Source organism: Vombatus ursinus, unplaced genomic scaffold (genome assembly GCF_900497805.2).
Source record: "Vombatus ursinus unplaced genomic scaffold, bare-nosed wombat genome assembly UNPS02014791.1, whole genome shotgun sequence".
Taxonomy (NCBI): Eukaryota; Metazoa; Chordata; class Mammalia; order Diprotodontia; family Vombatidae; genus Vombatus; species Vombatus ursinus.
This window is the reverse complement of record NW_020954569.1, coordinates 45751878-45766576: the sequence shown is the minus strand read 5'-3', so window position 1 is coordinate 45766576 and position 14699 is coordinate 45751878. Positions and strand designations below refer to the sequence as shown.

Genomic DNA, 14699 nt, shown 5'->3' with positions numbered 1-14699 from the left:
TTGTGCAAAAACATCAATTTGTAATCAAAATTGTCCATTTAATCTTATGTAATCCTATCACTTTAATCATGAACTCTACCCCTATCCATAGACCTGAAAGAACACTTTCTCCTTGCTTTTCTAATTTGTTTATTCTTTGACCTTTTATGTCTCTGTCATGTATCCATTTGGAGTTTATTTTGGCATGTGATATAAGGTATTGGCCTAAACCTAATTTCTGCAAGATTACTGTCCATTTTCTCAGCAGATCAAATAGTATTTCACCCAGTAACTAGAATTTTTGGGTTTATTGAATATAATTGTGTTTATTCACTTCTGTATGCTATGTCCCTAAGCTCTTCCACTGATTTTTTAATGACTGCAAATCATTTTAATGATTATTGTTTTATAATACAGTTTGAAAGGCAGTATGATTCTTTTCTCAAAGAAAGTATTCATGATGTAAAGCATAAATCTTCTGGGTCATCTATGTCTTTACCTTCTCTCATTCTTTACTATTAAACCATGTTTTTCATTGTCCTTACCTTTTCCCAAGATGACCAGATGACCAACTGCAATATGGCACCACGAAAGGAGTGCTGAATTTGGCATTAGAGGTCCTAATCTCAGCTATCCTACTTATTACTTCTGTGACCATAGTGAGCCATTTAATGTCTCTGGGCTTCAGTTTCCTCATCTGTAAAATGAGCAAATTGGACTCTAAAGTCCCTCACAGCTCTAAATCTAGGATGCTACAACCCATAGAAGAATGCCTTTGACCACAACAGTAAAGCTATGCTTCAAAGAATCCTGCAGTTTTCAAACTATCTATAAATATGAGCTTAAACATTGATACCCCAAATGTGAAATACCTGTCCAATGACATTTTAAATATCCATTGGACATTTTAAAGTGGAACTGAATCATATCAATGTTGACATTTTCCTTATAAACTAAACCAGAAGACAGAAGGAAGTTCTCACTTAATGGAAAGATAGCTCATAGTTTCTCTTTTGAAAAACAACTAAAGAGTTGTTTTTATCCTGTGCATAAAGGGAGCAATAAATATATCCTGGGATAAAGGTTCAAATAGTCTACCACTGTGTTAGGTGCTTGAGGTCCAATGGGAAAGATTCATTATGCATAAATAAATAAATATTATAAATATATATATTATGTATGTATGTGTGTGTGTGTGTGTGTGTGTGTGTGTGTATAAAGAGGTCAACTCTTGAAGCTCCAACTCTTCCTAGACTTCCTTCTATGTTTCTCTCTCTTTGAGGTGAGCAGTGGATTCAACCACAACAGGACTCAGTGGCTGTTTTTTGTCATAGCCCATGAATATACACACTAATTTGCAGTTCAGTTCAGTTGTTTTTTGAGTCATGTCTGACTCTTTGTGGGTTTTCTTGGCAATGATACTGGAGCGGTTTGCCATTTCCTTCTCCAGCTCATTTTACAGATGAGGAAACTGAGGCAAGGAGGGTTAAGTGACTTTGCCCCTGGTCGCACAACCACTAAACGTGTGAGGCCCAATTTGAGTTCGTGAAGCCACTGCAGCCCAATAAATTAATACATTAATGATCTGTAATTTCATTGGTTTGGGAACTCCCTCCATCTAGGCAGCTTAAAACCTAACTCTAATTAAGTAGATAAATCTTAAAGAGATCTTTGAACCCCAGAGAGTTTAAGTGGCTTCCCTCAGATAAAGAGAACAGGGCTCTGGCTGATTGCAATCCTAACACTCACCTTAGTACTTCAGGCTTCTAGTCTGCTGCTCTATGTAGAGCAGCTAATTCCGCAGATTGAAATAGCTCATTTCCTGGTCAGTGCTTTTTCATCAAGAGTTCATGAGCTCAGCCTGATTAATTTAGAGGTAATGATTCTGCACCCAGCCACAAGGGCTTAATGTTATTATCTGGTAACTTAATCCTAGAGACAATAGCACCTTTTGAGAGTGAGTAAAGGATTCTGTTCTTCCTCTGTCTTGGGTGTGGTGGCTTTCCTTGACCAACTAGGAGGTGTGCATTGGAAGGGGCCAGAGGAATAGGTAGTCCCAGGGAAAAGCAGTTTGTTTTGCTGATGCAGCCAATCCAGCATTTAATTGGCCAGTGGGAAAGGTTGTAAGATATGGTCTATTTGCCTTGGGTTTCTCCTCCCCCTAGAGTACTAAATTTGCTCTATACTACCTGAGGTTTTTACTCTTTGTAACTAACAGTGCTAAATTTGTACTATGCCTGAGTTTGCACAATAGGAGGGGCTGGGCGTATTTCATAACTTCCTTGGAGAGCAATATTTTTCAAAGCAAATAGCCCCCTGAGTTGGTCCATCTAGAAATGCTGAATGTGTTCAGCAGGAATCTCAGTAGATAAGGCATTAATAAGTGCCTGGGCAATGAGTTGACTTACTGAATCAAATGATTTGCTGACACTTCCCTTCTGCCTCAGGTGCTTGAGGTAGAGTGTCAAAGGTTCACTATAAATAGCTGAAGTTAGCCCTTAGAGCTCCCACTCTCCTCAGACTGCCATATCTCACTGACTACTTGGCAAAGACTTTGCTTGGGCTAGTAGAATCAGGTCCTAGGAAAATCACACCATGGTGAGGCTTGTGCTACCTAATCCGAGCTTGGAGAATAGGATAACGACACTTGACGAACTTGAGACCATTGAAAAAGAAGAGGAAGCATCAAGACCCAAATGGGACAACAAGGCTCAGTACATGCTAACCTGCATCGGATTTTGTGTGGGGCTAGGAAATGTGTGGCGATTTCCTTACCTCTGTCAGAACCATGGAGGAGGTATGTAGTTTCGGTTTATTCTATGTAGCCCGTGGGAGGAGTGGGGCCAGTGGCAGCTGCTGAGTTAAACAGCACAATGGGCGGGCAGACTTTTTTACAAAACTCAAATGCACTTTCAGCTCTAGACTAAAAGCTCCATGAGGGCAGGAATCATTCTCATCTAACCTTTAAATCTCCACCAGTGCCTAATACAATGCGCCTCTGCCCAAGTGGGTGTTGGATAAGTGTTAGCTGAAATGAATTGAAGTCGACACTATGCCCAGGGTTTAAGTGTATATGTACAGGACAGGCAAAAATGATGGGAGAGTATCCACTGCCATCTCTGTAGCTCACTCGGCTTCCCCTGGGGTTTCTACCATTATGTTGGGGGAAGAGTAGATCTGGCAGGCTCTATATACTCAATGTAGTATGATTGCACACACTTTTATTCTTCTGATTCTTTCCTACTCTCTCCTCCATTAGATTGCAGGGGACAGAACTAGAGAAGATAGGTGGGGATAAAAGCATTTGATCCCAAACTTTTACTTTTTATTTATATAATTTATCAAGTAAGGATTTTTGTCTGTAGTTCTTGTCATCATTTCCCAAAAATATTTTACCTTCAGAAGCAATATGACCCTTGATAGAATGCTGGCTTAGGAGTCAGAAAGACCTGGGCTTAAGTCCTTTCTCTGACACTAGTCAGCTCCCCAGTCAACTCCCTGAGCTGCAAAGTTAGAGATAAGTTGCCAGTTTGTGTGTGTGGAAAAGTTTTCATACCAGAAGTTCCCTTGCATGATTAAAATCATAGGTCTGAACAGCAACCAAAAAAATGTGTTTAAGGCTGCAATGATAATGCATTCTGAGCTTCTAGCATGGATCATAAAGTCTTTTTTTTTTCATAAAGACTTTATGTGCCAAAAGAACTTATTTCCTGAATGAATCTCTTTTGCCTGAAAGAGTGATTGCAGCTCCCAAAGTGCCAGGGTGATATTTCCTCAAGGGAGCTCCCGATATTCTGGAAGAATTGACTCATTTTGCATTCTCATGTCTCCTGTGGGCTTGGACAGACACAAGCTGTAATATGCTCTCTTAGGAAAGTAAATTCTCCCTCCACATCCCCTTTCCTTTTTTCCCTATAGGCCTTCCTGCTTTTCCCCATGTGGTCAAGAAACATTTACTAATCACCTATTTTGTGCTAAGTTCTGAGGATATAGAGATATAAAAGAAAGAACATATGATGAAGGCTGAAGAGAGATGCAAAGTACTCCAGGAAAATGCAACCCGTTTAAATGTTAACATACTTATTTCACCTTTTGGATCCTGTAAGGCTACTAATAATGTGAGGATGTATACTTTCTATAAAGAACACCAATAGGATTCTACTTTAGTGAGGAAAATTTGCACCTGGGGGAAGGAGCTGCAGCATATAACATACACAAGAAAAGTCTGGGCTTATAAACCACTACAGTTTAGGTTTTATGATAGAAATGTGCATTGCAACTGCTGCTCTCCTAGCTTTGTACTGCCTTTTCCTGAGGCTACAGTTCCTAAAGTGTGATCTGAGGACCCCTGGGGATCCTCAAGTCCCTTTCAGGTAGTCTATGAGGACAAAATTATTTTTGTAGTAATACTGACATTTTGCCAACTACGAATCTGTGTGAGGCCAGATTTTTTTCATATACTTTAGCCAAAACAACATATCACAACAGATTGAATACAAAAAGCAGATATGAGAACCTAGTTGTTTTCCTCAAAGCCAGACATTAGAGAGATTTGCAAATATATGTAAAACAATGCCATTTTTTCGCTAAATTTTTTTTTTTGGAAAATATAATTAGTTTTATAAAACATGTGTTATTTATGTTACTTATATTTATTATTTTAAATTGAATAATGCATACTTTAAAATATATTAATACTAATTTCTAATATGGCAAATGTCAACAGTTTAAATCATATATTTTTTAAAAAGCTCTTTGAGGTCCTATGTAATTTTTAAGAGCATAACAAGGTCCTGAAACCAAAATGTTTGAGAACCACTGTTTTAAGGAATCCAGAGGCTAATTTTACAAATGTACACATTTTTCTTCCTCTAGCAGTGGTCTTATCACATACTTGTGAGCCATGATTTCAGAAAGCTTGATAGATGAGAAACCAAACTGAGTAATGACAAACGAAATTGAGGGTGATCACAGTCTACAGAGGGATTCTTCCCTTTGCAAAAGGTCCATTAAAGGCTCAACTAGCAACCTCTTCTGTGTGGTATTTTAGGTAGCATTCTATTTGCAAAGAACCCATTAACAGACACCTTAGAAACACCTTTATCATGCTATTTGTTACCTATGTATCAATGGACAAGGCCTCTGCACCTTGTACAAGGCACCTCCCATCTCTGTGCCTCCATTCCCTCTTCTGTTAATGGTAGGGATTGAACCAGTTCATCTCTAAGGCTGCTCATGACTCTAAATTCATTGAATGAAAGTAGTAGAGTCACTTCTGTACATTACTACCAGATATACTGGCATTGTTGTGTTGTTTGGTACAAACAATTATTTAAAGAATTTTAAGGTCAATTCTGACTATTTGAAAGACTGGTAAAGTCAAGTCTCTGGGTTTGTTTGTTTTTAAGAAATAGAAAAAGGGGCTGAACCTAAAAGTGGTTTTTTTTAAAATTTTATAAATTTTAAAAATTGTAAACTTAAATGCAAAATGAGAAAAAAACCCCAACATTGCCATGTACACAGCAGACTATAAGACAAGATTCGATACAAAACAATAAATTTCCATTTCAAGAAAACCTATATAATAAATACTACACATTGTTTTCAAAGCTGCCTTGCTTTTCTTTGCTTCCTTGTTGGTTTTCTTTTGTTCTCTGCTGTGCACTTCTTACTTTATCCCTTCCCCCTTCCCCAGAAGGTTACAATTAAGTGTGGAGATATACATACACACACACACACACCAATAGGATTCTACTTTAGTGAGGACACACACACACACACACACACACATATATATGTATGTATATGTATATATATATATACACACAAAGATATCTATAAACACACCCATGTACACACACACACACATATATGTATGTGTATATATATATATACACAAAGATATAGATAAACACATACACGTACACACACACACACACACACACACACATATATATATATGTATATAAAGACCATACTATGCTTATTTCCTCCTATCATCTGTGTCTCTGAAGGTGGATAGCATCTTGTTTTATGAGTCCAGGTCTTTCCATGTTTTTCTGAATCAGCTCATCATTTGCTATACCACAGCAATATTCCTACCCAATCACATCTTATCTGAAAGATTGTCTATGAAAGTCTTTTTCCCAATTTTCTGTATTCCTTCTGTTCTTGGCTACATTGGTTTTATTCATACAAGAGCATTTTAATTTAAAATAATTGAAATTATCCTTTTTGTATTTCAACAAAGTTCTTGCTTTATAGTACAGCTTAAGGTCTGATACTGCTGAATCTACTTCCTTTACTTCTTTTTTTCCCTAGTTTCTCTGAAGCTCCTGACCTTCTGTTCTTCCAAATGAATTTTGTTATTATTTTTTCTAACTTGGTCAAAATTTTTTTTTAATAATGTATTTGGGATGACATTGAATAAATATATTAGGTAAAATTGTCATTTTAAAAATTACATTATCTTTACCTACCTGTGGACAATAAATATTACTTTAATTATTTAAATCTGTTTATATAAAAATGATTTATGTTCATATAGGTCCTGTGTCTGTTTTGGAGGGTATGTGCTCAGGTATTTTATACTGTCTAGGTATTTTAAATGGTCTAAAACAATATTGAATAATATTGCTGACACAAGATGTAGTTTCTCTATTTTTCACTTTGGATTAAATCTATTTTAACTTTAACTTTATCCCAGCTCATTATTACTATCCCTGCTTTTTTTTACATACTAAATTCTACTCCTGTCCTTTATTTTATCTTTGTGTATATCTCTCATTTTTATAATGTTTCCTGAAAGCAACATATTATTGAATTCAAAATTTTAATCTGCTATCCATTTCTATTTTCTGGGCAAATTCATCTCATTCACATTCTAAGCTACAATTACTTGTTGTGTATTTTCCTCTTTCTTATTTTTCTTCATTATCCTTTTTACCTTATTTACCCTTTCCCTCCTCACTCCTTTACTTCCTACCTTGCCCTCCTATTCCTTAACCTATCCACCCTTCTAAGAGTCTCTCCCTTATCTCCTCCTCCCACCTATACCCTTGCCCTCTTACATCTTTCTGAATTTAGAAGATTTTTATACCCTTATATATATATATATATATATATATTGTTCCCTCTTTATCTCATTCCCAATGAGAGTAAGATTTCAGCACTACCCACCCTACCCCCTACTAGCTTCTTCTGTATCATTTTTTCCTTTTATGCCTCATTTGTATGAGATAATTACTCTTTTTTTATCTTTCCCTACACTACTTTATTTTTTTTTTAGAATCACCCCATCTTACTCAGCTCAATCCACACCTTTTTTTCAAACTACCCATATAATGATGACAGTCATAAAAGCACTACTAATACTTTCACATATATGAAGTAAACCATTTGACCTTATTGAGTCCCTTATAATTGGTCTTTAATGTTTACTTTATATTTCTCCTGGATGTTATATGTCAAATTTTCCCTTAAGTTCTAGGGATTTTGTCACAAAAAAGTCTTTGAGTTCATTTAAGTTCCTTTTTTTTTTTCATTCAGGATTTTACTTAATTTTGCTGGGTAAGTTACCCTTGGTCATAATCCCAGCTCTTTTGCTCTATGCTCCTTCAATATGCCTTGCCCAAGGTCAAACAGGTAGTGTCAAAAGTAAAATTTGGACCCAGCTTCCTCAACCTAAAGCCAGTTTTCCTTCCACGGTATCACAATGCCTTTCCCATACTAATGAATAACAATGAAGAGTCATGATCTTTAGACATAACTCAGTGGTCTTATGAAAACATTTGGAACTGGGTGTGGTTTAGTATAGCAAGCACACTCAGTCTGGAGTTAGGAGATCTGAGTTCAAATCCCAGTTGTGCTATTTATAGCTGTGTAACCTTAGACAAGCCACTTAACTGGAAATTCTTAGATCTGGAAGAAAATGTTTGGGTGGGGGCGGGGGGAGAGGAGGACAGACTGTTTCTTGTGCATGGTTGGGGCAGTTAGCTGGTATGGTAGATGAAGTACCAGGCCTAGAGTCTGGAAGACTCATCTTCTTAAGTTCAAATCCAGCCTCAGACACTTATTAGCTGTGTCCCTGGGCAAGTCATTTAATCCTGTTTGCCTCACTTTCCTCAAGGAAATGGCAAACCACTCCAGTATCTTTGCCAAGAAAACCCCATATAGGGTCATGAAGAGTCAGACACAACTGCAAAATGACTGGATAGGACAAGATGCATGGTTGAGGTTGACAGAAGACAGAGATGAGGAGATTAAGGAACTAGAAGTTTAGGGTGTTGTCAGTGGGTTAAGAAGGTAGGATAGAGTAGAAGACTATGAACCAGGTATTGAACCATTGGGGTGGAGGAAGAATGACAGAGGTTCATAGATGGCAAAGGCAAAGATCTAGATAGAATGAAGAGAACTTCAGGGGTGGTCGCAGCTGATAGTGGAATAGGAAGGGCTCTGAAAATAGCATTGGGGAGCAAAGAATAAGCCAACTCCTCCTCCCAGCCCTGTGTGTCAAGGGTTATGAGAGATATAGCCAGCCTTAGAAACGATGCCAATAGGCGTGTTATCTTCCTTTGGAAGAAGCCAGATTTCAGTGAACATAAGAGGAGGGAAAGGAATGTGAGAAGAGATTTGGGAGCATAGAAAAATAGAATTAGAGCTGAAATTGACCTTAGAGGTCATCTAACCTAATCCCTTCATTTTACAGATGGGGAAACTGAGGTCCTGAAAGGTAAAGTGGCTGCCTAAGGACATGTGGCTACTGACAGAATTAAGATTCAGACTTGGATCCTCTAACCCTCTACCCATTTTCCATTCTTCAACAGCAGTGTAGGGGTCCAGAGTGCATAGGAGGAAAAGGGCAGGAGAGAATAGGAATTAGGGAGAGTTAATGTTGAATTTAATACAGAGGCTAAGGTTGGGTTGAAGAGCAGCAGCCATCTTTGAGTAATTCTTTACCCACTTATGGATCCCTCCCCATTTGAGGGCCTGGATCCTCGGGCAAGGTGGCAGACAGAATAATAGTCCATCTCATTCCACTGTGGTAAGAAGGGCACCAAGGAGAACACAGGGTGCTAGGAGGTATGGGGAGGGGAGAAGAGCGAATGGATGCTGAGGGCTCAGAAAAGGGCAAAGGGAAAGGTCTGTATTAGGACTAGGGCTAAAAACGTGTCCTCCAGAAAAAGGACCTGAGTCCTGCAGGACCTTGACATCTGGCAGAAAGTTTTGCTTGCTCTGGGTTTCCTCATCTATAAAATAAAGACTTTGAACTAGCTATTCTCCAAGGTTCCTTTCAGCACTAAATCTCTTTTTCAGGACTAAATACTCCCCATTCTGGGATAAAATGATAAAGTAATCTTATTTGTTAGGTATTTAAATGGAAGAGCTTCCCTCAACCTCCCTCTCAGAGTAACTGGGAAGCCTTTGAGATGCATGCAAGCAAAGACAATATGTTATGTACCTAACCGAGTTGCAGTTTATCTCATGGGATTCTAAATCTACAAATATGTGTTCTCTAGGATTTAGTGAGTCTCCTGAGCCATTGATCTGTCTCGGCAACAGAGATCTGTTTGTACTTTAATAATGATTAATACTGTTTCTTCTTGAAAACAGAAGGGAAAAACACCCTCATCACTGCTTTTACTTCCAAACTGATAATCAGAACTTAGCAGGAAAGTGAAGGAAGACTCACATTCCCCTCAGCAAGTGCGGATATTCAAATCTCAAAGATATGCAATCTGGGTACCAAGCATCATGCTTTCCTTTTTGAACCAAGGGCCAGATAAGAAACTAATAAGAGCTTCCTTCCTGAACAACAATAAAAAGTTTCCTCTGTTAATGCCTATACCTTGGGACTAAGACACTGTTAGGTTCCTTAGGAAAGTCTCTAAAACCTTATTCATAGCATTGTAAGATCATAGGTCTGGAATGAATAAATGAATGAAAGAGTACTTATTGAGGAGTACTATGTATGAAGCATTGTGTAAAGTGTTGTATATGAGATAAAAATAGCTGACATTCCCAGCCATCAAAGTAGCTTATATCCTCATGGGAGACACAAAACATTTAGGGAAGCATTAGCCAAGATGGGGCACTTTGATCAGGAAAGTTACTGGGGTGGTGAATGGGTCCATGAAAGCATAAAGTGAAACACCCTGTCCAGGAACAATGACATAGTTGATTTGAGTATGGTTCCTGGTTACAAAACTGAAGGGGCAAAGGAGAGGAAAGGTGTTTGGTGAGTATGTAAAGGAAGTGGTCAGAGAGCAGGAAGAGAAAAGCATCTATTCCAGACTCTTCATTTTCCAGATGTGGATCATAGGGTCATAGATTTAGAGCTGAAAGGAAACTTAGAGGTCATTGAGCCCAACACCCTTGTTTCACAAATGAGGAAACTGTGTCTCAGATGAAGTGACTTGCCCAAGGTCATAGTCTGAGGCAGGATTTGGACCCTGGTCTTCCTGATTCCAAGTCCAGCACTCTGTTCACAACACCCCACAAGGATTTGCCAAAGGTCACGCCAGTAATAAGTAGCACGGAAAGTATTTAGACCTACATCTTCTTTACCCTACACCATTCAGTCAATGACTGGATTTCTCCCCATGCTTCATAAAGTTAATATAGTTTTTAAAGGTATCAAATTTATTGAAAGGAATGGGCAAAGCCTTGTCAAAGCCTTGATCTTGTTCATTCTTTGAGAAACCACCAAAAACATGTGCTGGAGAAATCTTGAGGCAGTTAGGTGATGCAATATATAGAGGCTCTACGTCTGGAGTCGGGAAAACCTGAGTTCAAATCTGCCCTCAGACACTTACTAGCTCTGTGACCCTGGGCAAGTCACCTAGCTCTGTTTGCCTCCATTTTCTCAACTGAAAAATGACTTGTAGAAGGAAATGGCAAACCACTCCTGTATCTCTGCCAAGAAAACCCTAAAGGGGGTCACAAAGAGTAGGACAAGACTGAAAAATGACTGAACAACAACAGAAATGAAGGAATTGGTAAGGTTGTCTAACCAAGTCCCTAAAGATATTGGAGCTATGTAATGATTAGTATTCTATGACATTGAGAGATATTGGTCTATGGAAATAGGCAATAGAAGCCCCAACCAAGCAATCCCTAGAAGCTAGGCTCCCTCTAGCCAGCAAGGTTTCCCTGATTATTAATAGAGCTAGATGACACATCTAGCAGTTTGTTGATCAGTTAACTTGGCATACATTTAAAACACTAAGCAGCGCTCTTCCAAGAACTTCTATGCTTTTACCCCTTTCCAATTTTCTGACCCTTCTTCTTGGTTCCAGCTGTTTCAAAATTTTCTTTCTTTCCCTTCCCTCCCCTCTGACCACATAGGGTATCACACTCTTACCTGCTCTGCCCAAAGGAATGTACATTTTGATCACTGAAACCTCTCAAAACATCTTGGGGTTTTACAGGCTAGATTTTTTTCTTAAGGACCATGCCTTAAGCCCAAATCACACTGGTTCTCATTGACTGGCCAACAATAGGTCACAGGCTAACCCCAGCTTGGTGGTTGTTTGGGCCCTGAAAGGTTCAGAATGAATATAAATAGCAACTTTTTTTGACTAGGTGAAAGAGGCTATTCTCCACCTCATTTCTTACCTAGCCTTAATCTCTGAATGGTCATTGCCTCAGACAAACAGACCTGTTAAAGACCGTAGCTTAAAAAGGCGAAGGTCTCCCACTGCATCCAGGGCCATCTCCTATCATCCTGATCTATATCTGGCCCCTGGACCCAGATGGCTCTGGAGGAGAAAGTGAGGCTGGTGACTTTGCACAGTCCTCCCTCATTTAAATCCAATTCACTTGCATGTTATGGCATCACCTCTCTGATGTCATGGTCCTCTTCAAGAATGAAGGACAAACAACAATAGTGTGGTCAGCATCTGATCCAAGCCAGCTTCCCTGGGCTCTGTCCTTGGGAAATCTGACAAACTTTTACTAATTCTCTTAGGTAAACTTCAATATCCAGTAACACATCCTGGCTTTCCTTCCTTCCTTCCTTTTCCCCTCAGACTGAGCTTTTCATCTTTTATTTTTACCTCCAGTTCTTGTACTTAAGGCTGTCTAATAGGCAAACTCCATAGCTTCACCAGTCTGAATCAGCTTCATTCTCCTCATCTCTTCTCTTTAAAGTCACCATTTCACTAAAAATCCATTTTAGTTCTCTCTGATTCATTGGTGCCCCCAAGGCATCATCCAGCAGTCTACCTAGTCCAGAGCAGAGGTTCCTTCCCCTCAGAGAACTCCTCTTCACCTTTTTTTCCTTCCTTCCTTCCTTCCTTCCTTCCCTCCTTCCTTCCCTCCTTCCTTCCCTCCTTCCTTCCCTCCTTCCTTCCCTACCTTCCTTTCCTACCTTCCTTCTCTACCTTCTCTACCTTCTTTCCTCCCTCCCATGATTTCACTGGTATGAGAAACTCTCCATTAGTTAGAACACCCTTCTTACCTATTCATATAACCAACTCAGGCAGCTAAGTGGTGCAGCAGATAGAATGCTGGGGCTGGAGTCAGGAAGACTCATCTTCCTGAGTTCAAATCTGGCCACAGACACTTGCTAGTTGTGTGGCCCTGGGCAAGTCACTTAACCCTGTTTGCCTCAGTTTCTTCATTTGTAAAAAGAAAATTGCAAACCACTTCAGTGTCTTTTAAAAACTCCCAAATGGGGTTATAAAGAGTAGGATATGACTGAAAAACAACTGAACTGAGTAATTAATTCATCATTAACTCATAGTCTTAGGGATTGCTTGAGGCAGGAGAGCTTAGTTGGTAATACAACCAGGATGTGTCAGAGACAGAATCCTGTCATGGAAAAGCAAGTATTTGAACTAAAGTCCTGTGACTCCGGGTCTTTATTTTTTCCCACTATACCACACTGTATAAAGTCTCTCAGCAGACTCTTTGATTCTGGGCAGTATATACATTAATAAGTTACATCCTCTCTTGGATGAAATCACTTAAAATTTATTTATTATTTTATGACAGCATCTTTGGTTGTTTTTTTTTTCCCATTTTAGAGAGATTAGAATGGTATGGTAGGCAGAAAGGAGAGGGGACCTTGAGCTAACTGTCCCATACTTGTTTTGTACAAGAGGAAGGAGAAATGGAACATTCTCTCTATGGTACACCTAATTCACTCTCAACTGCATCCCAGTCATCAGTAAAGATACTGGCAACCAGGCACATGGTTAGTTGTAGATTTACAATGACTATTTACTCAGGACATTTTAGCTTCCAGGGAGGCTGCCAACCTTAAATAATACATCCTGTTTTTCAGGGTTCCTATTCTAAATGGCATATAGATACAAAGTAACATCAATTACATGACTTAGTTTGCAGCTAAGATGACAAAGACTGGAAAAAAATGAGCAAGATGTGAAAGTAAATTATTAACGATGTCAGTAAAGGGAACTACAAACCTGTTACCCTTAAAAATGTTTAAAGCCTTGTGGCTTGGTATACCCCAGAGCTCAGATCTGTAATGAAACTGGTGGTTTACTGACAACAGGCATCAACCAGGTCAAGGTGTCACCAGTGTTCTCTTAGAGTTAATGCAAAATCCAAAGATATCCACAAGAAGTAGTGTAACTGAGAAGATGGAGGTCTGAGTTTTCTTTTGAATTGGCCTGTCCTGTGAGCTGGAGGGGGTTACTTATGACTCATTTGAGACATGTCTAAGGACAGATTCAAAACCATCCTCATTTACTGACCAAATATCCTCACATAAAGATACAAGTAGAATGTAAACTCCTTGAGAGTAGGGACTGGGTTTTATTTTATTTTTTTCATTGTTGTATACCTAGCATGTAGCACACTGTCTTACACATAATAAGCACTTAAGTATTTGTTAGCTAGATGGTGAAGCAGGTAGAGTGCTGGACCTGGAATCAGGAATACTCATCTTCCTAAGTTCAAAGCTGGTCTCAGACACTAGCTGTGTGACTTTGGGCAAGTCACTTAACCCTGTTTGCCTCAGTTTCCTTATCTATAAAATGAGCTGGAGAAGGAAATGGCAAACCACTCCAATATCTTTGCCAAGAAAACTCCAAATGGGGTCATAGAGTCAGACACAACTAAACTACAACAACAATAAATATTTGTCAGATCTAATTGAATTGAATTCAGAAACTAGAATACTTTTGCCTCACACTTACTTGAATGAACATCCAACTGATTAAGAGAGAGCTCCATCCTGCCATTTTCTGATGAGTTATGATTGAAGTTAATGAGAACTCTGAGGTAATTGGCCTGAAGGAATAAGCTATGGATAGCCATTCATTATAAGCCCTAGACAAAATTAACAGATGTTTAGATTTGTGATCATTTTCAACTCAGTGTTTTTGGGGTTTTTTTTAATTACAGTAACAAGCCATCATTAAACAATGAAGTGATTGCTGAATGGGCAAGATGGAATTCTTAATGAGTGGACTGAGCCAGCTCTTTGCAATCTGATCCATTGCATGGTGACATTCATGCAAAGTGTACATTCAAGCATTCACACAGATGTAGCTAAAGAGATCCATTCTTAAATGATGAGAATGTTAAACATATTCATCCCGGCACAGGAATTCTCAAACTTCCTATTTTCCAAGAACTCCCATGACATTCTTCCTGTTTTCTGCATCTGTGTGATAAAGAAAAAAGAAAAATAGGACTAATAAAAAAGCCTGTCATTTACCGTATAAAAGGGGCAGCTAGGTGACACAGTG

The 14699-nt window shown here is 38.8% G+C and overlaps 1 protein-coding gene across 1 annotated transcript in view; it reads left to right on the top strand.

Annotated features, from left to right (window-relative positions):
- The first annotated feature begins 2574 nt into the window (after positions 1-2574).
- The window catches only part of SLC6A19 (solute carrier family 6 member 19), a 43275-nt gene continuing 31150 nt past the window's right edge, over positions 2575-14699 (top strand). The window contains exon 1 of the mRNA XM_027869079.1: positions 2575-2776. Coding sequence (XP_027724880.1) covers positions 2575-2776 — 202 coding nt within the window. The remainder of the gene's footprint in view (positions 2777-14699) is intronic.